At 39.5% G+C, this 25,129-nt stretch overlaps 1 protein-coding gene across 12 annotated transcripts in view; it reads left to right on the forward strand.

Annotated features, from left to right (window-relative positions):
• LYST (lysosomal trafficking regulator) overlaps positions 1-25,129 on the forward strand; it is a 175,432-nt gene extending 150,303 nt beyond the window's left edge. For all 12 annotated transcript variants that reach the window (XM_034662476.1, XM_034662473.1, XM_034662468.1 and 9 more), the window contains 9 exons: positions 866-1,096; positions 2,697-2,886; positions 6,021-6,157; positions 9,354-9,452; positions 16,374-16,513; positions 16,783-16,880; positions 21,520-21,676; positions 22,089-22,160; positions 23,070-25,129. In XM_034662476.1, coding sequence (XP_034518367.1) covers positions 866-1,096; positions 2,697-2,886; positions 6,021-6,157; positions 9,354-9,452; positions 16,374-16,513; positions 16,783-16,880; positions 21,520-21,676; positions 22,089-22,160; positions 23,070-23,208 — 1,263 coding nt within the window. In that variant the 3' untranslated portion in view covers positions 23,209-25,129. The remainder of the gene's footprint in view (positions 1-865; positions 1,097-2,696; positions 2,887-6,020; positions 6,158-9,353; positions 9,453-16,373; positions 16,514-16,782; positions 16,881-21,519; positions 21,677-22,088; positions 22,161-23,069) is intronic.

Raw genomic sequence — 25,129 nt, forward strand, 5'->3', positions numbered from 1 at the left:
ATGATCCTCAGGGTTGTGAGATCGAGCCCCGCATCAGGTTCCATGCAGAGCCTGCTTAGGATTCTCATTTTCCCTCTCTCTGCCCCTTCTGCGCCCCCCCCCCCCCCGGCATGTGCACTCTCTCTCAAAGAAATAATAAATCTTTAAAATCAAATCAAATCAATATGCCAAAGTGGTCCATCTTTGGGCAGCCTGCCCTTGGCCCCTCCGTCAGTTAGCAACAGAAAATCATCCTATGAAACCAGCCACGGTGTCTTGAGAGAAGAGTAATCAAAATCTTTCTTTGAGCATATTGATGTCAAAGAACAAAAGAGTATTTGGATATCACATAATTTCAGGCCAGATATAAATGGCTTCGAACTTCTAGTCCTCATTTCTCCAAATTGAGAACGTTGGGGCAGGGCAGGGTCCTCTACTTCCTGCTCTGTGTTGCCATAAGGTAAAAATTACACATCGTCTTGTTCAGTTTTGTTGACCACCTGAAATGACTTTGACTAACGTCTTCACTCTAGTTTTCTGACCAATATCTGACAGGCAGCTACAGAAAACATGCATCCACTTGCTAATCTGCTTGGTTTTTTGGATCAACTTAAGTGAAAATCTTGCTTATTTTTTCATCTGTCCTCACTGAAAGACAAGACCAAAGAAAAACCTCATTTTTTTAAATTGAGGTATAATTGACATAAGCATTATATTAGTTTCTGATGCTAACTGATCAAAAACATTTTCAAACCATTTCCATTTGAAATAGAGGAGAGTAAACTACTACCTAGAGGATAAAACAAGTTGTTGTTTCCCCTCTGGTGTCATTACCAATCTTGCTTTTTACATACCTTTTGTTCTCTTTTACTCTTTTACCCTTCAGACATATTTTGGAATGGATGTCTCTGCAGTTGAAGATCCAGTTCAGAGGCGAGCGCTAGAAACCATGATAAAAACCTACGGCCAGACCCCTCGCCAGTTGTTCCAGTCGGCCCATGCCAGCAGACCCGGATCCAAGCTCAACCTTGAAGGAGAGCTTCCTGCGGCTGTGGGGTTGCTAGTGCAGTTTGCTTTCAGGGAAACCCGAGAACAGGTCAAAGAAATTACCTATCCGGTATGTCATTTTAATTTCAATAGAATTCGCCAAAAGTTGACTCCACCCGGAGAATGTCAGGCCCCCTCCGAGGCTCTAGGGACACCGCAATGAATAGAAAGGTCCCGGCCTAAAGGTGCGCTGCAGCCGCTTAACAGGGATATCCTGTGTGTGGTAAATGCTGTGTTAGTGAGACAAGGGAGGGCTCTGGGGAGCTCAGGTCAGGAGGCCAACCCCCAGCAGGCTAGTAGCAGGGAAAGCCCGCCGGGGCAGTGGCCTAACAGGAACCTGCCCACCAGATTGGACTGGAGAATGGTCTGAGCGTGGGTACAGCTGTACACACGTGCATGGCAGGGCCTTGGCCATCTTTCACCAACAGTACTGACTAGAAGTGTGAATGTTGTGGCTTACAGCTAAGGGAGAACCTTACGTATGTCTTTGCCTCCCCTGATTGTAATGGTAAAAACTATTGCCTCTTAAACTGGAAAGTAGGCATAATTTTTACTTTGAAATAAAAAATAAAGCATCGAAACCTAAAGAGTAAAATGGATTCTAAACCTCAACTAAATTCATCATCATAAAAGCAGCAGAGGATGGGAGGCCGTGAATTGGAGACTGTAAGGGTTTGCGGAGGGGAATGGCAGAAAATGAAAAGGCACAGGAAGGATAAAGCAACACATCCCCAACTGCAGGAAACTGTGACCCATTTTAAGAGAAAATGATTTTCACAGACCTTGTTTTGACAACCATTTCTTAAAATAATGTTACTTAAATACAGTAAATGTAGAACACAGATAGAAGACATGTAAATTCTTTATGCTCAGAGCTCACATACATCAAATTTGCATGCTAAACACAAACCAGAGTGATACAACCAGTAAAATTCAAATTTAAAACATCAGTATGATAGTGTTGTTTTATCAAAACCAGATCGCCAATGCTGTGTTTCATAGTTGAAAGCTATTCTATTCTATTCTATTCTTTTATCATGTCAAAATAATTTAATAGCACCTCCCTGAAAAGTAATAAATGCCGTTTAATCTACACTATGCTTAGTGCTGACTAACTTTGCAGTTGGTACATGTGAAGATCCGAGCCGTGTGTCCGCTCACAGTGGGACCCTGGTACTGACCTGCCTTATTCCCATCTCAGGACCTTTGTGTCGACCGTTCCCTCCACCTAGGATGGCCTGTCCCCAGACACGCCCCACTTTGCTCTCTCATTTCTTTCACGTCTCTGCTCAGACATCCCCTCCTCAGTTCCCTGACCCCAAATCTAAGATAGCAGCTCCAGTGCTCTCAGTCCTCTCCCCCTCTTTGTAGAGCTTTCAGCACCTGGTGTGTGTGCATCTGTTTATTTTTTGTCTGCCCCTCATCCCAGCTGGAAGGCAGCTCCATGAGGACTGGGGCTTCGTCTATATTTTCATCACTGTGTCTAGAAACAAGGAGCATTTATTTCTATATGCTAAGTACAGGGGAAGTAAAAAGTATATAAAATAATTCTTGCCTGCAAAGGGCTTATAATCAGGTTGCTTACTCTTCGTTTAGAATTTAAATTAGAAGTCATTCTAATTTTACTACCTTTTAAAAAAAATCATATTTTTTATTTTCCTCTGTTTTAGAGTCCTTTGTCATGGATAAAAGGCTTGAAGTGGGGGGAGTATGTAGGTTCTCCAAGCGCTCCGGTACCTGTGGTCTGCTTCAGCCAGCCCCATGGAGAAAGATTCGGTTCTCTGCAGGCTCTGCCCACCAGAGCCATCTGTGGTTTGTCCCAAAATTTCTGTCTTCTGATGACATACAGCAAAGAACAAGGTAAAAGAAAACATAATGAGAATCACTGTGGGCATATTTTTCATGACATTTGATGTTTCTGGCTCATCTGTGCCACTATATTATTTGTAAGTTTTGAGTCCATGGTGAAAAATCATTCAAATTTATGGTTATTTAGTGCACAGTAGGAATGAAACATACCACATGGAAAAAAGGGGGAGATTAAATGCAGTGCCGTTTGAAATGAGAGGAGGAGTCAGAGACAAGAATAAATGGTTATGCTTACACAATGCAAGCAGTGTCCATCTTGTAGACACGTACCTCGTGAGCCTCCTGAATCCCAGAACAGCAGAGTTATTTGGGCAGCAAAGCTAGTACCTCAGAAGGGATGGTCCTGAGAGTAAAGCAAACAAAACAAAACAAGGAAGTCACGATAGCCTTGAAAATAGGTTTTAAAAATAAGTATGCCTGGAAAGCAATCCCTTCCTCACCCTCTGTGCACTAACTCGCTAACAGCAACACGTGGAAGAGTGCTGTAATTACTCTGTGGTTAATGTAATGAACCATTTTGGTCAGTGTAAAAGAACTCGCCCTGCTTCCTAGGCATGGGCTTTGGGCACTAAAATCCATGAGGATGCTTGACTGTTCCTATCAGGTGTGTGCAGATGTGCCCAAAAGCCGGCGCATGGACGAGATCTGCCTCCTGACGGTCATACTGTTTGTGTTAACATGATTTTGATGCACCAGGCTCCTTCCACCACGTACAGCTCTGCACTCTAAGGGTGCAGTACCCATGCCGAACAGAGGACACTCAGAGAAATTAAGCGTGCTGGCTGGACCACAGTTCTTTGCAGACTTACTCTTGTTATATCATAGAATCAGTCATCGCCTTTATACTTGTTAGTAGTAAGAGAGTCTGCTTATCATTTATCTAAGTTGAGTGAATTAGTAGGATCAGGTAAATCTGTTTAATCATAACTATTATAATATCAGCGTTGCAATTAGTTATGAGGTGTGTTGCAAATAATTTACTACTAATAATACTTAAAGTACCAAAATATGTCAATAATTTACCTTTAAAAAGTTAATTAGAGTGGATTGAAGTTTATCTCTTTTGAGCAGAAAAGAAAGGACTGGTGTTACCGCTTAGCATGATGGGATTTAAATATGTCAAATGTAATTGTCAACCTATCTTATTTGTGCCACGATAGTCAGAGCCCTTGATAGCTGTGTTCATTCAAGTTATACTTTATTCCCTTGTAGAATGTATTTGGGGCTTGCCAGCATCTAGGTTGTGCGGGGGGAAGTAGTATAATACAACAGATTATAATACACAGCAGTACAAGACGGCAGATACAAAGCGCTGGCCTCAGGAGGCGCAGTGCCTTGAGTTTGCATCCTAGCTCTGCCACTTAGTAGCTGTTTGACTTTGAGAAAATTACTTAAACCTTCTACATCCTGGCTTTTGAACTGTAAATGAGAAATAACAAAAGGATTGACCTGACAGGGTAATTTACTGTAAAGATTAAATGAAATAATGTAGGGAATGATTACCACAGTGCCTGACTCCTGAGTGCTCAGTAAAGGTCCATCAGGCTGTAAGCACCCTGGGCTCCCAGAGGACTGTGCAAGCTCTCACTGTTGCACCCAGCACGTTACACTGCACGAGAGAAGCGAGAGGAGCGTTCACCCCATGGTAGAGGTCTTAGGAGTAAGAGCCCTGCTTGCAGATGGGGGTCAGGTCATGTGCTACAGCTGCAAGGCGCTGAGCACTGCTTAATCAAGTAACTGTGTGGTTTTGCTGAGCTATACATGCACAGAACAATGTAACTGTGATGGTTTGAATGACCTTAAACCCTTACTTGAAAATTGTGCCTCCAAATTGCCTGAGATGCTTTTTTTTCAAAATATGCTTGCCTGGGTCTCATTTGAGCCACACTGTGTCAGAATCTTTGGGGCTCAAGTCCAAGCATTGGCATGCTGGAAACACCATTTTCTTGAAAACTCCTGTTTAAGATTCACTGTCCTAGTAGGTAAAGGAGAAGTTAATTTTTATTAAAAAAAAGAAAAAAGAAAAAAAAAGGCAGTGCATCTTGTAAATGCTGGAATGAGAAACTGGGGGCTGTTACTAGATGTATTTCATTCATTGAGCACATGGGCTGTTGGGTGCCCACTAGATGCCAGGCGTTACGGTAGAATTTGAGAGGGCCTGAGACTCATGAAATGTGGTTCCTTTCCCTAGCAGCTTATATTTAGAGGAGCTTTTATTAAGTGGGTATATTTCAATTCCTTTATTGCAAAACTGATGTCAACATTTGGTATTATACTCAACAAAAGAAAACAAAAATCAGTGAATTACATTTCCACTGTGCTGTTGATTCTTTCAACAAGTATGTATTTGTTTTATTCCTTTATATGCGGGCTTACTTTGGTGGGTGCTGGAATACATAAAGCACATTCTCTGTCTGTAAGGACTTGAGCAATGCAGATTTCGAGGGCAGCACCAGTTACAACATTTATGCTGCATTAGCTATATTCAGCATACCAACAAGACATAGATTACGAATAGTACTGAAAAGTGATGTCAGAATGTCCACATCTTTATCCTCAAAGGACATAAAACTATGTTGTAAAAAAGAGAAGGAGAAAAAGAGCAGAACCTCGTTAAATCAGTCTGCTGTGCAAAGAAAGCCCTGGCAGTTGACAGCATTAAATGGTCCCTTCCCAGGACAGGTGTTGCTTCTAGGGTAGCAATATTTTTTCTAGCATTGATAGTTGTCCACACTGATTTTTCAGCAGGTGGTAGCTACAAAGTTATTTAAACAGTGTCTAGTTTATATTTATTTTTAAAAGTGTCACAGAACATGAACAGAGTAAGCTTGACTATCATTGCCTTCCATAAAAATTTCTTAACAGACATTGTAGTACTACATCAAATAAGCCCTAACCGAAACACCATGAATGAAGAAGAATTAGTTCCACTCTTAGAATCCCACTCTCATTAAAGGAATAAAATTAACTTAAGTCTGTCCATCTTATGAATACAAAGATGATTTGCTCTGGAAAGATACTGTGTTCTCCTATGTAAACTTCAACTTTTAACCTGCCATTTTGGGGGGGCTGCCAAATAACAGTTGAGCGGTGGCAATCTGATACTTTCATGTCTCCTTCTTGAGGTGTGAGAAGCATGAACAGTACTGACATTCAGTGGTCAGCCATCCTGAGCTGGGGGTACGCCGATAACATTTTAAGGTTGAAGAGTAAACAAAGCGAGCCTCCAATAAACTTTATACAAAGTTCGCAGCAATATCAGGTAAACTTTTTTACGAACTACTTTATCATAAAATTAAGTGTAATTCTTCAGACAGGAGTCAGACTGATAACAGCTAGTCTTTAATATTCTGCAGTTAATCCAGTCCAGAAGCTGATAACGCTGGACTTGGGCCTTGTTTACAGTTCTCAGACTTCCTGACTATTGCTATTCTGTGTCCCCAAAATTTGTCTTCTCCCCAGGATCTCGTTGAGATGGTATTATAATCACTTAGTCAGCATTAGCAATTGGCAGTGTTGGAACAAAATCAACACTGCTTTCTTCTCAGTGTTCACTTGCCTTTTGTCACTGTGTCATTTTCTTTTTTTTTTTTAATTTTATTTATTTATTCGACAGAGATAGAGACAGCCAGCGAGAGAGGGAACACAAGCAGGGGGAGTGGGAGAGGAAGAAGCAGGCTCATATCAGAGGAGCCTGATGTGGGGCTCGATCCCATAACGCCAGGATCACGCCCTGAGCCGAAGGCAGACGCTTAACCGCTATGCCACCCAGGCGCCCCCACTGTGTCATTTTCTATAAACAGAGTGCCATCCTCTGTACCTGGTGTTTGCTAAATAGACTGGGGGTTTAGGCATCACAATGGGTAGAAAGAGCATTGGGCCCAACTAAAGCCTAACTCTGTTAGTGCCCTGGCTTTATTATTTACTCTGTAGCCTTGGGCAAGCACCTTAACCTTTCCAAACTTGAGGTTCTTTCCTCTTCTTTGGAACTGGGGTAGTAGTACTCCCCACTAGTCTCTTCTAAAGCTGTTGTAAAAATGTCTCCAATTGCATATATACTGTATATATACTGTGTGTGTGTGTATATATATATATCTATACGTATGTATATCTATGTATATAGAGGTATATATCTATGTATATAAATATATATACACACATTACCACAACTTTTTCCCGTACTAAAATGTATGTTAAACCCTGTTTCTGTGACTGTCTTTCTTTCCATGGGAAATTCTTTTGCCATTTCCTGACTCCCATTACCTACATAACATCTTCTGCCTATTCATTCATGTGTCCTAACATTTCCCCATTTCCCCATTCCTTGAGCATGTTAGAGCACGTTAGCAAGCTTCTACTGGTGGGGATGTTTAGCAGTAAAAGAAAGGAGAACAATGACTCATTCACTTAACCCTCAATATACCTGAAAAAAAGGTCATCACTTTTTGTTATCTGGTTATCAGTAAACTAACAAAAATAAGCAGCATAAGAACAGTGGAAAACAGCCTTATTAGAACTTTTAATAAGAATTTGAGCATTGCAAAATTACTTCTATCATGTAAAGTTTGGCACACAAGCATCATTAACAATGAAAGAACACTGTCATTAAGTCCTTTTAGCAAAACAGGATTGTCCAGATTCTTTTAGCAAAATACTCTGTGATAAAGAACTTCGGCTCAAATGACCGCCTGGATGAGAGCACCATATTTCATTTTCATCCTTAGAAATATATTGTCTACTCAGTAGTTCTGTAGTTTGAGAAAATTCATCCAGAATGTTATCGTATGAGGACCCACACTCAGATCTCACTTCTACAATCACGGTCTCATCATTAGAGATTAGAGTCCTGCCATCTCTTTGCCTTCACCTTCTGACTGATCTCATAATCGTGAAACCTAGTCCTCTGTCAGTTTTGTTCTTTTTTCTGTTATCAGTAGAACATGAAAAATTCTGAATTCCCAGCTGTGTTCAATGAAAGCTAAAAACAGAGTATGAAGCAGTGTCTCCAGTCTTTATATTTTCTTGAAAGATGGCACCACTCTTTGGACAGTACAGTCAGAAAACCAAGAGATGACATTTTATTTCACAGATTACATTATCCTTCCAGGAGATCCATCATTCTGCATTTTCCTGTTTGTTTTGCTCTAGCAGAGTTGGGAATAATTGTTGAGTAGTCATGAAATAAAATTCCTACAGTGATGAAACAGCACACTGGTTCAAGACAGAGGGAATATGAAATTATTAAAACCCTATAATGTAACTCAGATTTATGAAAGGGTTCGGTAGACCCATATGGTAATCACAAGGCACTGAGTTTTATTCTATATATAAAAAAATAAATATACTTTCTCTTTGTTCTTTGGAAGACTTCTGAGAAAGAATAAAAGTCCTGAAATATTAATCCTTACAAATAGTTAGAACTATTCAAGAAAGAAATTCAAAAAATGAAATTGAGTCTAAAGGACTCTGGTGATGTATTGAGGGTTAAGAAGAGCCCGGATGAAAGAAAGTCATTTTTAATGTAGCAGACACTTGAACACATTTGCAGGTCCAGGAGAAGCAGCCAGCAAAAGACAGCTTGAAATTCTGAGAGCAATGACAAGGAACTCTGGGAATGGGGTGGGGCTGCCCTTAAACGCAGAAGGGCTTCCTCCTTTAAAACAGGAGAGGCACTGAGACACTTGAGGCACAAAGGAAGGAAGGGGGTGAGATCTGCGGCTGATGACCCCTGTCTCCTTCGCACAGTGCAACGTGAAGGGAACGTGGGCTATAGGACAGCTGGGACTGGAGAAGGGGCCCATGGGAGCAGAGGTGCTGGGGACCAGTGCTGGGGGTCAGCTGGTGCCTAGAGCGAGAGGAAGACCTATTGGGCCAGAGAGTTGAGTGGCCTTGAATAGCACCTTCATGGTTAGGACCAAAGGGCTTACGGTCCCAAAGGAATAATCTGGGATTTTTTTTCTCCACATTTATCTTTCCTTCTTCTCCTATCTAACAATCTTTAGAACTGTTAGAAGCAATACCTCTCCCCTTATATGTACCCCAATTCCCCACCAAAAGCAGAAAAAGAAAAAAAAAAGTAAAAATGAGGTAAATGTGTGAAACCACACACATATGCACATGACACACACACTCAACCTTGGATCTAGTCAATCCTGGATCACTTTGTTTAAGTTTCTGAGGAACAAATGTTTAAGTTTCTGAGGAACAAATGTGTGTGTGTGTGTACAGAAAAATATAAAATCATAGACAATGATAGAATACATTTTAACTTGGAAACAGCCTTTAGCCATCTGGCTTAATGTTATAGCATATTATTATATCTTGCACATTTTTAATCAGTTCAAGTAAACTGTTTATTAAATTTTGTGGTTATATATTTTTTAAATAACTGTCAGAGAAGTAGAAACATTTCTCCTGCTTTTTCAACATGATGATCTTTGGTTTGCCCTCTCTCAAAGGTAACGAGTTGTGCCTGGGTGCCTGACAGTTGCCAGCTGTTCACTGGGAGCAAATGTGGGGTCATCACGGCCTACGCCAACAGGTTTACCAGCAGCACGGTAGGTCCCGGGTTCATTTCATGGGTAGTTTGGGATTTTAATGTTCGTGAGAAGAAGAAAATACTCTTGGAGTGTAATTCATTGGTGTAAGATCAACTGAAAATGTTTGTACTTCAGTCTTTTGTTCTTTAATCTTTTCTTCACATAAGCTCTTAAAATATAAAAGGTCACATATCTGACTCTTTAGTTTTAGATTTATTAGGATCATGAAAAATTTTGAAAATAATTATAATGATCCTATCTTTTCATGTCAAAGACATAGTATTTTGAGTCATGATCTGTTTTGTATTTAGACTTTTTTATGACGTTGTGATGCTTGTTTGCCTCTGTTCCTGGTGTTGGCCTGCATGCTTAGGAGTATACTGCAAAATTCTGTAAAATTTGGAAGCTTAGGACACCTAGTATTTAACCTTTCTACAGTCTCTGGACTATAGCAAAATCCAAGTAGCCCATCTTGATTTCCACCACTTACTGGAAGAAATTTATTTTAGCCATTTGCTTAATTTTCAGGATTTGAAAATTAAATTATATAATAGTCTAGTGAAAAAAAAAAGACCTATTATGCAATACTTCTTTTAATTTACTGTTGTTCCTTTCTTGAATCAACTCTCTCTAGCACTGTTGAGGATAAGTGGCAAATTTAGGATGATAATTATCCTTTTCTTCTAGAACTGAGATAATTATTTTATTTTAGAACTTTCTTTTGCTTCTGCCCCCCCATTACAGTTTTCTCCATTATATTATTAAATATGTTCTACTGGGTGAAACCAGTCTTCCTAGCATGGGGTGATGCTAAGTTCCTCTTACTTTTCTGTCCAAATTTATTCCCTTTTAAACTCTTATTAAAAGGTTCTTTCCTGTGATCCTTGGGGTATAAATGTGACCATAATATTGTTTCCATCTCTTAGCCTATGGGGCCATTAAAATGTTTTAAGCAGTTGTAATGTGATCCAGCCAGCATTTTGGGAAGCCCACTGTAGTGCCTGCCAGGAGCGATACTTGGGGGTCTGAGACCGGAGGCAAGGGTGCCAGCTAGGAGGCCACCGCAGTGGCCCAGGGGGGCTTGGGGCAGGGCTCTTCGCAGGAGACGGGCACATGGAGGGTACATACTGCAGGACACTGGTGTGTGTGCTCTGAGAACGAAGAGCACAGAACGGGACCTGGAGGTCAGAAAGCCTGAAAAGTTCCACTTGATCTGGATATTAAGGGATCATTTTACTAATTGGAGAAATAGGACAGAGTATTTCAGCACAGGAAACCAACAACGCGGAAGCAAAGGCATGGTAGCTTGGGGGCTGGCAAATACTTTTATGTGTAGTTTGGCGTATGAGATGCTGGGAGGCGGGGTCAAAGCAGGGCAGGAAAGGGAGACTGAGGGCAGTTCTTCTATCCCAGCACAGAAAGAAGCCAAGGTATCTGCAGAGAAGTGTCTTAACTGTTGGAATGTCTTCTTTTTACTCCTGAAGGCCTGAGTGGATGTTAATCTTCTAACATCTCTAATATTTACTGTGGACATTACATTTATCTTCTAAACCCTTGTGTTTCTTTTTTTCTCCAAATATCTTCTCAGCCCCGCTGCTAGAGCAGTTGTCGCGTGTGTACTCAGCATTTTGCACTGTGCCATCGACTCCTCTGCAAAAACTAGCTGCTGCTTTTGTTTTTATTTTCTTTTGCTTTTCGCAGCACTTTTTTAATAACCTTGTTCTTAGTTTCCCTTACTTCCATTCTTCCTATAATTTAAAATTTTAATTGTACACTAACACAGTATGTAGTGTGGGTTATAAAGAAGATGAAGTTGTCAGCACAGGAGTAATCGTGCACCGCAGAGCTTCGGACACAGCAGATCAGAGGCGTGACTGTTATAACGTGAGCACGGCGAGTCATGTGCTTCCTTGGCTTGTGAAGTCACCGTGAGCTTTACATTGCTTACTTTCCCACAGTTGTACGTTTGCCTGAAAGTAGATTTTTCAGCTTTGTTTATAAGGGTTTTCTTTTTCTCCTAAGTATAATAGTATTAGATGATTAAGTCATGAGATCAACAGTTACTATTTAAACCATGTCCCAAAATGCATCTTAGCTGTGTGCTTTTTTTCAGTGTTTGCTTTGAGGGGAGGAAACACGGGTTTTTGTGGATGTTCTTGCCACTTTTTCTCAGGGACCATCTCACCATTTTGGCATCCCACAAGCTGCATCATGACCCCATGCCCGTGAGGTTAGCAGGAGGCCCCTCATGTTCTGGTTGCTGTTCTCCCAACCCACTGAACGCCAGGGTTCTAGAAGTACTTATGTTCTCCTTTGTGGTAGCTTTAACACAGACAAATACAGGCTCCCCAAGTGCTGTGCAGGATGTGGCCAAAATAATCGTTGTTAGAGAATATTTTCAAGGGGATCTTATGAAATATGTTCCTTACCTAGTGAAGCATATCTAACTGAACATTGTAAGTTTCTGTTGAATCTCCCAAGATCATCTTCTAAAATGTATTCTAGGTAAGGATGAATAAGTTGACTTGTTATAAGGAATTATCTATAAGCCATTTATATATTAGAGAAGACTGTCTTCTAAAAGTGATAACTGATTTTAAAATAGTTGTTCTTGAGTCATTCTTTTTTTCACTAATTAAGTAGTATGGCCACCTCATCTTCATATAAGTGAACACCTATATTTCCATTCTCTGAATCTGTGGTGGCCAGAGAGTATATATGAGGCTTATCCAAGGTAGTAGTATGTCATTCAAGAGCAATTTTTTAAAAAGATTTATTTATTGAGAGGGTGGGGCAGAGGGAGAAAATCTTCAAGCAGACTCCCCGCTGAGCGTGGAGCTGGTCATGGTGCTCAATCTCATGACCCATGAGATCATGACCTGAGCCGAAACCAAGAGTTGGACACTTAACTGACTGAGACACCCAGGTACCCCTCAAGAGCGTTTTTTTTTATTATAATAATATTTTTTATTATATTATTTTAGTCACCATACAGTACATCCCTGGTTTTTGATGCAAAGTTCAATGATTCATTAGTTGCATGTAACACCCAGTGCACCATGCAATACGTGCCCTCCTTACTACCAATCATCAGCCTATCCCATTCCCCCACCCCCCTCCCCTCTGAAGCCCTCAGTTTGTTTCTCAGAGTCCATAGTCTCTCATGCTTCATTCCCCCTTCTTTTTTTTTTTTTCTTTACATCCCCGGTTTCTGATGTAAAGTTCGATGATTCATTAGTTGCGTATAACACCCAGTGCGCCATGCAATACATGCCCTCCTTACTACCCATCACCAGTCTATCCCGTTCCTCCACCCCCTCCCCTCTGAAGCCCTATTTGTTTCTCATAGTCCATAGTTTCTCATGCTTCTTTCCCTCTTCTGATTAACCCCCCTTTCTTTATCCCTTTCTTCCCCTACCGATCTTCCTAGTTCTTATGTTCCATAGATGAGAGAAATCATATGATAATTGTCTTTCTCTGCTTGACTTATTTCACTTAGCATTATCTCCTCCAGTGCCGTCCATGTTGCAGCAAATGTTGAGAACTCGTTCTTTCTGATAGCTGAGTAATATTCCATTGCATATATGGACCATAACTTCTTAATCCAGTCATCTGTTGAAGGGCATCTCGGTTCTTTCCACAATTTGGCTATTGTGGGCAATGCTGCTATGAACATTGGGGTGCATATGGCCCTTCTCTTCACTACGTCTGTATCTTTGGGGTAAATACCCAGTAGTGCAATGACTGGATCATAGGTTAACTCAATTTTTAACTTTTTAAGGGACCTCCACACTGTTTTCCAAGAGTGGCTATACCAACTTGCATTCCCACCAACAATGTAGGAGGGATCCCCTTTCTCCACATCCTCTCCAGCAATTGTTCAAGAGAATTTTTTAAATGAAGTAGTTCATGTTCCTATTCTGCCCATGGAAATTGTTTTCTTACCTGTCAGGGAATCATCTAGTAATACTGACTCTTACAATCATTTTAAAGTATAAAATCTATGAAATTATCAACAACCACTATAGGGGTCCTATGCTGTGTTTACCCTATAAATTATATCTTGATCATGGAATAAAAAAATATATATACACACATACGTGTGTGTGTGTGTGTGTGTGCGTGTGTGTGTGTGATATTAAAACATCAAATTGCTGACAAGTTAGTAGGGAATTCCCAGGCCAGAGAGGTAAATAAGTGGGGGGGGGGAGCTTTCACATGGAAGGATTTGTCAATACTGGAGTACTGACACTGTCCTTGGGCAGCTCTTGTGAGAGGAATAGATAACAATACCCAGGGACTGAGCAAGCCTGGGGAGTCCCAAGGAGGCCCTTCTCTAAAGATTGGTCCCTGAAGGACTATATCCTAAGAATGAGGATGAGTCCAATGGGGCTAACTCTTGCATGGAATTACAGCCTGGGTTGCAATTCCCTGGGATGTCCAGATCTTAAGACTTGACTTTGGTTAAGGTGTCCATAGACTGGTATGGTGGTCCGGGTGATCCAGCAGAAACAAGGAAGATACTTGCATTCTATTCCATAAGTAGAGGAATTCCTCCAAATAATTTTTTTATTTTCTTTTTTTTTTAACGATTTATTTATTTAGTTTACAGAAAGAGAGAGAGAGCGAGCACATGAGCAGGGGGAGAGGTAGAGAGAGAGGCAAAGAAGCAGATTCCCCGCTGAGCGGGTAGTCAGAGGCTTAGCCGACTGAACCAGCCAGGCGCCCCCAAATAATTTTTTTAATGTAGTAACAAATACACAAAACCAGGCACACAAATTTACATGTAAGCAAGTGAATATGTGAAAAAGTTAAATTTGGTTATAACAAAAGAAATGCGACTTAAAGCAACCTTGATTGACATTTAAAAGTTGGGAAATTTTCAGAGACTTAGAATGTGAAGTGAGTCACAAACGCAAGTGCTGCAGAGCTCAGGCAGAAAAGGAAGGGGCTCAGGCCTTTGCCATCAGGGAATTCCTTGGTCCCAGGTACCCTGAAGCACCGTCTGAAAGGGTTCTGGGCACATCCCTTTGGGCCTGCAGACACCTGGCCTTGTGGGGAGGGTCACAGGCAGAGGAGAGACAGCAGGGACTCAGACCTGGGACCCTGGGCCTTGTGAAATCCTCTCTGTGACTGTGTGTGGTTGAGCGTCACGTGTCCTAGCTAAACAGAAGCAACTGCCACACGCCTGAAGCCTGTTGTTCCAAAAAAGAATGTGAGCCTGGTATTGCCTGGTCATTTGATTCTTTTAGTGTAAAATATGTATCTTTATGTGAATAAAACCCTGGACTATATAGCACTTAAAATAGATGAGCGGCAGCTCATATACATAGGATATATATATCAACACAGCTATGTTTCCAAAACAGTGGTGAACAAAAAGGCAGGATGCAAGATACCTAAAGAATAATAGCACATATAGAAAGTGATTTGTCAGCATGAAAAACCATACAATGTGTTGTTTGTGGTTATGGCAACGTATAGCAGAACATAAGTTCTACATACGTGGGAAACAAATACAAAATTCAGGATGGTGGTAACTTCTGACGAGAGAAAACAGACCAGTACACAAACTGGATAATGTTTGATTTTTTCTTTCTTTAAAAAATAAACCGATCATATAAAATATTAGGATTAGTTTAACTGAGTGGTCAACATACAGCTTATTGTTATACTTACTCTTTCTACTTTTCTATATCCTTTGAAGTGGAAATATTGAAATACTTTAAGACAATAAACAGCTTAGTCTAATGAAAACAAGAGTCAAACCTAGTATAGACATCTGGCATCTGTGAGCCAACATGGCCCTTGGAACATCGGTTTGCAACCTTTCATTTAGAAAACCAATCTGTAACTCTGGACAAGTAATGGTGGTGTGTGAGGACATCAGGGATTGGTACAATGCCTTTGGAAAGTACACTGTCAGGAACTATAAAATTATTAGTATTCACTCACTCACTAGTAGGATTTTGGAAATTTATTCTAAAGAAATAAGTCAGAAGAAGAACTAAGCTTTTAAACATGAAGGATTTAACTATGGCATCTATAATTTTGAAAATATTAGAAACAATTTTAAATGTCTATCCGTAAAAATGCTCAAGTAAATTATGGCATACCAACTGTATAAATATTATAACACCATTAAAATCATTTTGAAGACAATGTCAAAAATAGAAAATGCTGGGGCGCCTGGGTGGCACAGCGGTTAAGCGTCTGCCTTCGGCTCAGGGCGTGATCCCGGCGTTATGGGATCGACCCACATCAGGCTCCTCCGCTATGAGCCTGCTTCTTTCTCTCCCACTCCCCCTGCTTGTGTTCCCTCTCTCGCTGGCTGTCTCTATCTCTGTCGAATAAATAAATAAAATCTTTAAAAAAAGAAAATGCTTATGGGAGAATGTTTAAATACAAAATACAAAATTATTTGGATGGCAATAATCATAACTATAGGGGCGCCTGGGTGGCACAGCGGTTAAGCGTCTGCCTTCAGCTCAGGGCGTGATCCCGGCGTTGTGGGATCAAGCCCCACGTCGGGCTCCTCTGCTATGAGCCTGCTTCTTCCTCTCCCTCTCCTCCTGCTTGTGTTCCCTCTCTTGCTGGCTGTCTCTATCTCTGTCAAATAAATAAATTTAAAAAAAATCTTTAAAAAAATAATAATCATAACTATAAAAATATTTGTGTATGTATTTGGACAAAGATTGGACAAGAAGACAAAAAATGAAAAGCATTTTTAATTCTTGAAATTATGGACAATTAAAAAATGTTTTAATGTTTAATTAGTTTTACTCTTTAGGAAAGAGTTGACCTGCAGTGGATTGAAACATGATATGCTTGAGAAGAATGTTTGAGTCCCTTGAGTTGTTTTTATTTTTGAGACACAGTACTAGGAAAACTTTTGTCAGGCTTTTTATCTTGTACTTCACTGACTTTTTTCGATTTCAGCCCTCAGAGATAGAAATGGAGTCTCAGATACATCTGTACGGGCACACAGAAGAGATCACCAGCTTATTTGTTTGCAAACCCTACAGTATAATGATAAGTGTGAGCAGAGATGGAACCTGCATCATATGGGATTTAAACAGGTACAGAAGAGCCTCTCCAACTCAAACACAGCTGCCTTTATGTCTCCGATCTTCCTGTGTGAAACAGATGCGCTAAAATAAGATCTTTACATTATGATCATTTTAAGCATGAAATACAAACTTTGTAATCGTATTGAAATCAAAAGATCAGTTAGGAAATAATGGGCAATGCCTTATGAATAATAGGTCCATACACTGAGGAAGGGAATTATACAAGAGAAGCTACTGATACTTAATGATCATATGCAAATTTGTCTTTGGTCTTTCAGGTTGTGCTATGTACAAAGCCTGGCAGGACACAAAAGCCCCGTCACGGCCGTCTCTGCCAGTGAAACTACTGGTGACATCGCTACTGTGTGTGATTCAGGTGAGCAAGGCCCGAACCAAAGCACAGAGTCCTTAGCTGGTGTAGTGTCCATTACACTGTTGGATTACGTCTCTTAGGTCCCTAACCACATCTAAATACTGTGCTCATAGCATGTTTGTGTGTTAAAACAGATAAGGTCCAAGAGCGGGTTCATCAAGTTAGGGACCAACTTCTGCAGAAGCTAATAGTGTCATTTTTCTGATATATGTAAGATTACATTTGGGCACATGGAAGTTAAGCAAATTGTTACATAATTATCTGAATTTTCTTGGTTTTTGTTTCTCTTTTTTCTGGCTTCTGCTTTTTAACTACTAACTTACTACCTTCCCCGTGACATGCATGCAAAGCATCAGCCAATCATCAGCTTTGAATATATGTATCTTCCAGTTCCTGAGTGAGAACAATACTGTATTATGATAAATGGAGGTATAATTTGCCTTGAAATTTGCGTGACAGAGTTATATCTTCATTAGAGGTTTTGTTTTTAGTTTTTGTTTTTTCAAGTAGTCCATATTTAAAAACTTGACGCATCCAGCAGTAAAGAACAGTTGGAAAATTCATAAATTTTCTGTTTGCATTTCTGTTCTTAAGGACCTTGGCATCAAAAAATCCTTTGAAAAATTGTCTCTTTCTGCTCACTCAGTATAGATTATCTTGGACATATCTATAGTGGGTGGTCCTCTATCCTTCGCTTGCATGTTTTATATTGTTTGGTTTTTTCTTTTTTTTTTTTTTAAAGATTTTATTTATTTATTCGACAGAGAGAGAGACAGCCAGCGAGAGAGGGAACACAAGCAGGGGGGAGTGGGAGAGGAAGAAGCAGGCTTATAGCGGAGGAGCCTGATGTGGGGCTCGATCCCATAATGCCGGGATCACGCCCTGAGCCGAAGGCATACGCCTAACCGCTGTGCCACCCACGCGCCCCTCTTTGGTTTTTTCTGACACCCAGCCATTCTCCAATCCTGTGACACCACCTGGGTGCTCAATAATGCGATTCGGTTCTACACTAACTACTTGAAGTTAGCAGATTTGGGAGTTCCCAACCCCGCACCAAGCACGCAGAACTTAGTCAAACCCTATACTTACCTACAGAAGCTTATTACAAAGGATAGAAATGAACAGCCAGGGGCGCCTGGGAGGCTCAGTCGGTTGAGTGTCTGGCTCTTGATTTCAGCTCAGGTCATGATCTCCGGGTTGTGAGATCGAGCCCCACTTTGGGCTGAGGCTGGGGGAGCCTGCTGAAGATCCTTCTCTCCTTCTCCCTCTACCCCTCCCGCTACCTCGCTCTTGCTCTCTCTCTTAAAAAAAAGGATTAAGCAGCCAGCTGAAGAGGTGTATAGGGGGAGATCCAGAGGGCCTGTCTGGGTGGATTCAGAGTGCACCTCCCTCCTGGCACATGAATGTGCTCACCAGCTCGGGAGCCCTCCTAACCCTGTTACTTAGGGATTTTTCTGAGGTTTCCTTCTGTAGGCATGGATGATTGAATCAATGGCCGTGGTACTTGAGCTCAGTCTGCAGTCTCTCTCCATCCCGAGGTGGGGAAGTACTATAAATTCTAACCTCCTAACCACGTGGCTGGTTTGTCTGGTGACAGGCCCCCCGTCCTGAGGCTATCTAGGGCCTGCCCCCCAGGAGTCAGCTTGTTAGCATACAAAAGATGGTAAATTACAAGGGTTTTAGGAGCTCTATGCCAGGGACCTGGGACAAAGACCAAGTATTTATTTTTTATTATACTGCAGCTATCTCTTGGAATTTTATTGTTGATTTTATAAACCATTCATTAATTCTTGTATTCCAGAAAAGTAATGTCTTCAGTCATGCTTTAAAGATATTGGATGGGAAACATTTGCCAATCTTAGCATCCAGTTATAAAATAATGCCATGGAAACATTTTTATTTCCTAATCATCATAACTAAGGGAAAAAAATTTTGAACCATTGACTTTGATAATACAAGTGTGGGCAGATGATTGATGACTTTTGCTAATTGTTCTCCCTTGATTTGTACATTAGCAGCTTTTAGTATGTCATACCAAGGGGGGATTTGGGGGAATAATATAATGATTATTTATATAGTGCTCTCTACTTTCTTGTTTTGGCAACATTTGGAAGTTAGGCCTGATCCTTAGGGAGCTGAATTTTGTAAAGTTAATTACTTTCCTGCTGCCAGTAGTGATTTATATCTGTGATATTATATCAGCCAGTCTTTTGGGAACAAGAAACAAAATTACTTTTGCTGCAGTTGCTAACTGGATAGTAGGTATTCAGGTGTCCCTGGGGAGTGCACAGTATGATAGAGTAATGGCTAGAACTTTTTTTTCCAATCTGAACAAAAAGGCCTTCTCCACTTTTTAAGGCCTCTTGGTACATATATAAGAGAAGTCATAACAAGATTTTGGTATATAGAGAACAAAATAAAAATAATGATTTTTTTTGAAAAGCGAGGCGAAATTTATGTTTAGCGACCCAAACTAGAGTTCATCCTCCAGTCTTATAGTCCAAGAAGGAAAGAAAGTTATCAGATTTAGGAAAGAAAGTTATCAGATTTAGCCTATCAAACACCTTGACCCATTAGTGAGTACCATCCAGGTAACTTTAAAATAAAAATTTAAGTAAATACATATGTATGTGTATGTAATTATGTTATATATGTGTGTATGCACATATATACACATTATACATATGTATATAAAATTTCAGTGTCAGGGCTGAAGTTACGCTGGCAGGCGCTTTCCTCTTGATCATAAAAATTTCTGACTTTTAGTTGACATGCTGAATTACACATGAAAGCAATCTGGTCTTGAGTGAAGGCCTCCATTTTGATATTTACAATCTTAGGCAGAGTAGTTACTTGGTTTTGTGGTAGCCCGAGGTGTGGGTAATCTGGTAGGGTGCTTCTTTGCCTATTGACTTCTGTACCATATTTCAGAGAGTCAAGGCCCACATTTAGATTTTTGGTTTTGAAGGACTGAGCTTGCAATAGCTGTCAGTTACAGGTAATGATTAACCCCTACATCAATGTCTTTGATAAGCCTTCTAACCTTACCAGCACACATCTGGTTGCTTTATGTATTTTTAAAATCTTTTATCAAGTATTAAATTCAAAAGAGAGAGTGAAATGTCTACCCTTGGAAAAGAGGAGTTTATCATCTATAATTGTATTTCTTTAGTATATTGAACTCCTACATCTTGATGTTTTATTTAGGTTATCTCTCCTAATCAGGTTATCTCTCCTTCCCTAATGGGAAGTCTTAAGTAAAACACTGGGCATTTGTTTACCTTCTTTTCTCTCCGTATGTAGTAAATATGTTTAACGTTACAGTTGCTATCTGAACCATTTTAAAGTATATGGTTCAGTGGCATCACCACACCCACAATGTGGTGGAACCACTATTTCAAAAACGTTTTCATCATCCCAAGCAGACACTCCCTAAGCATAACTCTATTCCTCCTTGCCCCAAAGCTTCCGGTAACCACTATTCTACTTCCGATCTCTATGAATTTGCCTATTCTGGATCTTTTATCTAAGTGGAATCATACACTCTGTGTCCTTTTATGTCTTTTTCATGTCCCTTTGTTTCACTCAGCATCATGTCAAGGCTCATCCATGTTGTGCCATGTGGCAGAACTTCCTAACTTTCCATGGCTGAGTAATATCCCATTGTGTCCGTCTGCCTTCCATCTGTTGATGGGTGTTTGGCTGTTTCCACTTCTTGGCTATTGTGAATAATGCTGCAACACAGAAGGCATTTGGGTTTGCAATATTTGAAGGTCTTTACCATATCTTGATATAAAGAAATATTTGCACAATTTGTTTCTTTGCTATAAAATAGGAAATCTATGCAATCTTTTCATTGCCTTACTAACGGAGAGAGTTAAAGTCTGCACTTTTTTTCTTAGTTCTAATGAAGAGATAAAATTAAGTGAAGTAACATTATGGCACCCCAACTTTACCATGCCTCTAAACCTGTCTTTATCAGCTTGAGAATATTTCTCCAAAGAAGGCTAGACACATCATCATGAGGTGCCAAATACAGAAGATGGCAAGCAATTACTGCCTCTTCCAGCACCTGGAGAACTCCAGAAAGTTTAGTTACTCATGGTCTTTGAAAAGAAAAAATTAGTCTAATAAGTCACTGAGTTACAAGATTCAATGTTAGACAATCTGAGGAATTAGATAGCTTTTTTTTTTCCTTTAAGAAGTAGCTTTTAACTCCACTAAGTTTTATTATAACTTTTTTTTCTTGAAAAGTCACGTAACTCCCTCCTTACAGTTGGTTTCACAGAATATTTTCTTCTGTTTTTGGAGATTGTTTAACTTTTTAGGTACTTTCAAATTCAGCCTTGGCATTTCATTTGCTAAAATATGATTACACAAAAATACATGATTGCTCTATATTTCTAAATTAATCTTTTTATTTTTATTTTTCCATGGTCATTGTCTCTAGGTAAATATGCAGAGCTCTTTGTGACTTATTATGTAGTAATTTTATTTATACAGCTTCAGTCATGAGCTGCCTATAAATTTGATCACTAAAACAAACAAGCTCAGTGCGTGGGGATGCCCCTCTGGGACCCAGGGTGGTGGGCTCTGATGTACCCACAGTCTGGTGACCTATGGGACGATTTTGGTGTTTTAGCTGGTGGAGGCAGCGACCTCAGACTCTGGACAGTGAACGGGGACCTTGTTGGGCATGTGCACTGCAGGGAGATCATCTGTTCCGTTGCCTTCTCTAACCAGCCTGAGGGAGTATCTATCAATGTGATTGCCGGGGGATTAGAGAATGGAATTGTAAGGTAAGAAGAGTTTTGATTCTCTTTGTTTGCTCTTGTTCATAAGGACACAGCAGTTGCAAAAATTAGCTTTAAATATCTAGGCATGTTCATACTTAATATTTAGAGATTTAAAATCACCTTCAGATATAGATTCTTCACTGATTCCTGTTTTATTTTTAAGTAATAAAGTTAGCTCTCATGCAGTTTTGAAATTGTATATTGTCTATTAATTGTATAAAAGATTAACAATGTGAAAATTTACCAAGTTTTCTTACTTCCACATCCACCCCCTGCAAACTTCCCGGAAGTAGCTACTGTTGTTTATTGTGTTTCCTTCCAGATGATTTTTAACAAATTAACAAATATATAGGAGTTTTTTTGGTGAAGGAAATTTTGGTTTGCTTAATTAGGTGATGACTTTTTTCCTCTCTAGGTTATGGAGTACATGGGACCTAAAGCCTGTGCGGGAAATCACATTTCCTAAATCAAATAAGCCGATTGTAAGGTAAACCACCCCCAGATTCTTCATAATATACTTTGTAACTCTATTTTTGTTAGAGAGAGATTAAAGCACACAGACCAGTGAACTAAGCGATGAGAGTCCTAAACAGCTGACCATTTATCAAATACCAGGTTGACCAGGACCTTTTGCAAGGAGACACAGTCCATGTCTTTGTGGAGCTTAATGCTGAGTCAGGAGTTCAGATCTAATAGAAGGTGTCCTGGGAGATAGCCCAGGGGGAAGCTTTTGAATTGTAGAAACCACATTTTTTCCTTCCTGATTAAAAATACCATAACAGTGATTGATAGCTTCAGAAGTATGTTTGATAAGATTGATCAACAACCAGTTGCCCTTTGTTCTACCAACAAATTTGACTTTAAAAATCAATGGGAAGTAAGTGATTCAAATTATACTCTATTAAATTTATTTTCAATGCGCTAAGCTTAAATTTTAACAAACTCAAATTAATTATTTATTAATGTTACATTTTTACCTTTTCCTTTTTCAGGGAAATTAAATATCTCCCTATAATCATCATTTATTTCTATAAAGAGAAAATGTAGCACCATTATATTATCTAAACTTTCCTATGCTCAAGTATTTGTTGTTTAAGTAATAAGAGAATAAACAAGGTGGTAGAAGAAAATATACAAAGAAGGAATGGAATGTACTGATCTCTTTGATCTCATTTTATTCTGTATCACCTCGTTAGAACGACCTTCATGAAATTGCCAGCAGAGCAATTAAACTATTTTAGAATTACCCCACAAACCAATGAGTTGTAAGCAGTCATTTCGTTGGTCTCTCTGCTCCAGTGAACATATCTTAGCTTCTTTACACTAATTTCTGTATGATCACCAATACGCTAACGCAATTTTAAGAGATAATGTACACACGGATTTCTTTTGCCAGCCTTACATTTTCCTGTGACGGCCACCATCTGTACACAGCGAATAGTGACGGGACCGTGATTGCCTGGTGTCGGAAGGACCAGCAGCGCTTGAAACAGCCAATGTTCTATTCCTTCCTTAGCAGCTATGCAGCTGGATGAATGAGAGAGAACCTCACTTCTCCAAAGCACTTTAGCTCCAAACTAGATTGGTTGACCTCACCAGATTTAGGAGGTTGAACTTGAAGAAAAGGATGACCAAACAAATCATCCAAATAATGATCGGCTCTCTTCATCTGCACAACATTCTGTGGCCTCACAAGGTCCTGAGAGAACAGTTTTGTTCTAATTTAGTGATAATCTAGAGGATTGTGTGGATATGTTCTAACCAACAAGGTGTAAGTCTTACACGATGAATTAAAATCATATTCTTAAAGTTTTACCCACGAGTATTCTAAAGAAAGGACTGGGGTCTCTCCTTTTTTCTATTATTCCAAAAGGACCAGTAGAATTTAAATTGGCTAGCTAATTGTTTATAGAAAATACTCTAAAATTATATTTAAAAAGTTTTATGCCAAGATAATTCACCCTACACACACACACACAAAAGTAAAGAAAAGGATAAGAAGTTAGAACTTACAAAGTGCTTTCTTTGAGAAGTAAATTATTCAGTAGGTGCCTCTGCACCAAACATTTTAGGGAATATCTGAATACTAAAAACAAACTACTAATGGATCTCAATGTTAGGCAGTTTTTTTCCACTTGCCTTCTTAGCTCAAAGAGGAACCAGAATTTTTTGACAGCCACAAACATACATTTGATTTCAGATACATTCTGTTTTTTCATAAAAATCCTGCTTAAAATCCATAACACTAGATATTGAATATTCTTACTTATTTGAATCACTAAGATTTAAACACAATGATAATTATTTTAATATCTGCCATTTACAGAGCACTGAATACTTAACAATTGGCAATAGAAAGCCTCCACTATGCAGAAAGATGGCACAGTTATTAAGAGTCCATTCTACATAAGGCATTTAATCTAATATGCAGGGTGTGTTTTCTTCCACAAAACAGAATTACAAAAGAAAGGAGACAGCTTACTTTGTTTCCAACAAGAGGCAGAATAATTCTTGTAGGAAACCATGTCTGCTCTGTTTCTACTAATCTATACTACCTGAGAATTCTAGGAACAACAGAAAAATCTAAGTATACACCACAGAAAACTTGCACACCATAAAGACAGAATTCCTGAAAATCTCTACCATAGTCTGACTCTGCCATTGCGGCTCTATTTTTACTTGGGGTGCTGCTTTATTGGCTTCAAAAACACTGTAAAATGAGCTCAGTAGGATGTTACCATGGGGTAAAAATATGTATTCCTGCCTAAGAATAACTTGCGTGTTTGTTATGGAAACTCAATTCATATGGTGTTTACAGAACTACTTTTGTAACTTCCAGACTTTCTAAAACATTCTGCTTAAAAACTGTACAAAACACAATTCCAACGTCTCTGCCATTGAGATGGGGGCCATTGGAAGCAAGTTTCCATGTGTGCTTGTCAGTGGAACAGCATATGCCCATAAGAACACTTCCCGGGCCGCATTTAGATCATGGTTTGCACAGACCAGCTCGGAACTCTGAGGTCCAGATAGGTGCAGAGATGAGATTACTCCTATTCACGTTGAAGTGATTTGCTTTGTTTAAAAAAAAAAAAAAAAAATTTTTGCAGCTACCGTCTGGCTTTCGTTTTTTTCTACCAAGAACTTGGAATTAGTCCCCTATTAGAATAGGGTTGCTACTCAGTCTTCTTTGTTTTTTTTAAGGCTGAATTCCATCATTTATTTAAAGAGAAAATATGCAAAATAACTGGTCTTGTTAAGAGTGCAATATTATATTTTTATGTAAAAATAAAAATTAATTTGGGGTATTATTTATTCAGCATGAAACTTAATATGTATATGTTTGAAACACTTCATAATGCATGTTGTAGTAAACATTTCTGTAAAATATCACAAGCTCTGTTATCTTTGTATACACTGCCACTTCAGACTGGGAATAAATTTCATAAAAATAGA

The sequence above is a fragment of the Ailuropoda melanoleuca genome, chromosome 6 (genome assembly GCF_002007445.2).
Source record: "Ailuropoda melanoleuca isolate Jingjing chromosome 6, ASM200744v2, whole genome shotgun sequence".
Classification (NCBI taxonomy): domain Eukaryota; kingdom Metazoa; phylum Chordata; class Mammalia; order Carnivora; family Ursidae; genus Ailuropoda; species Ailuropoda melanoleuca.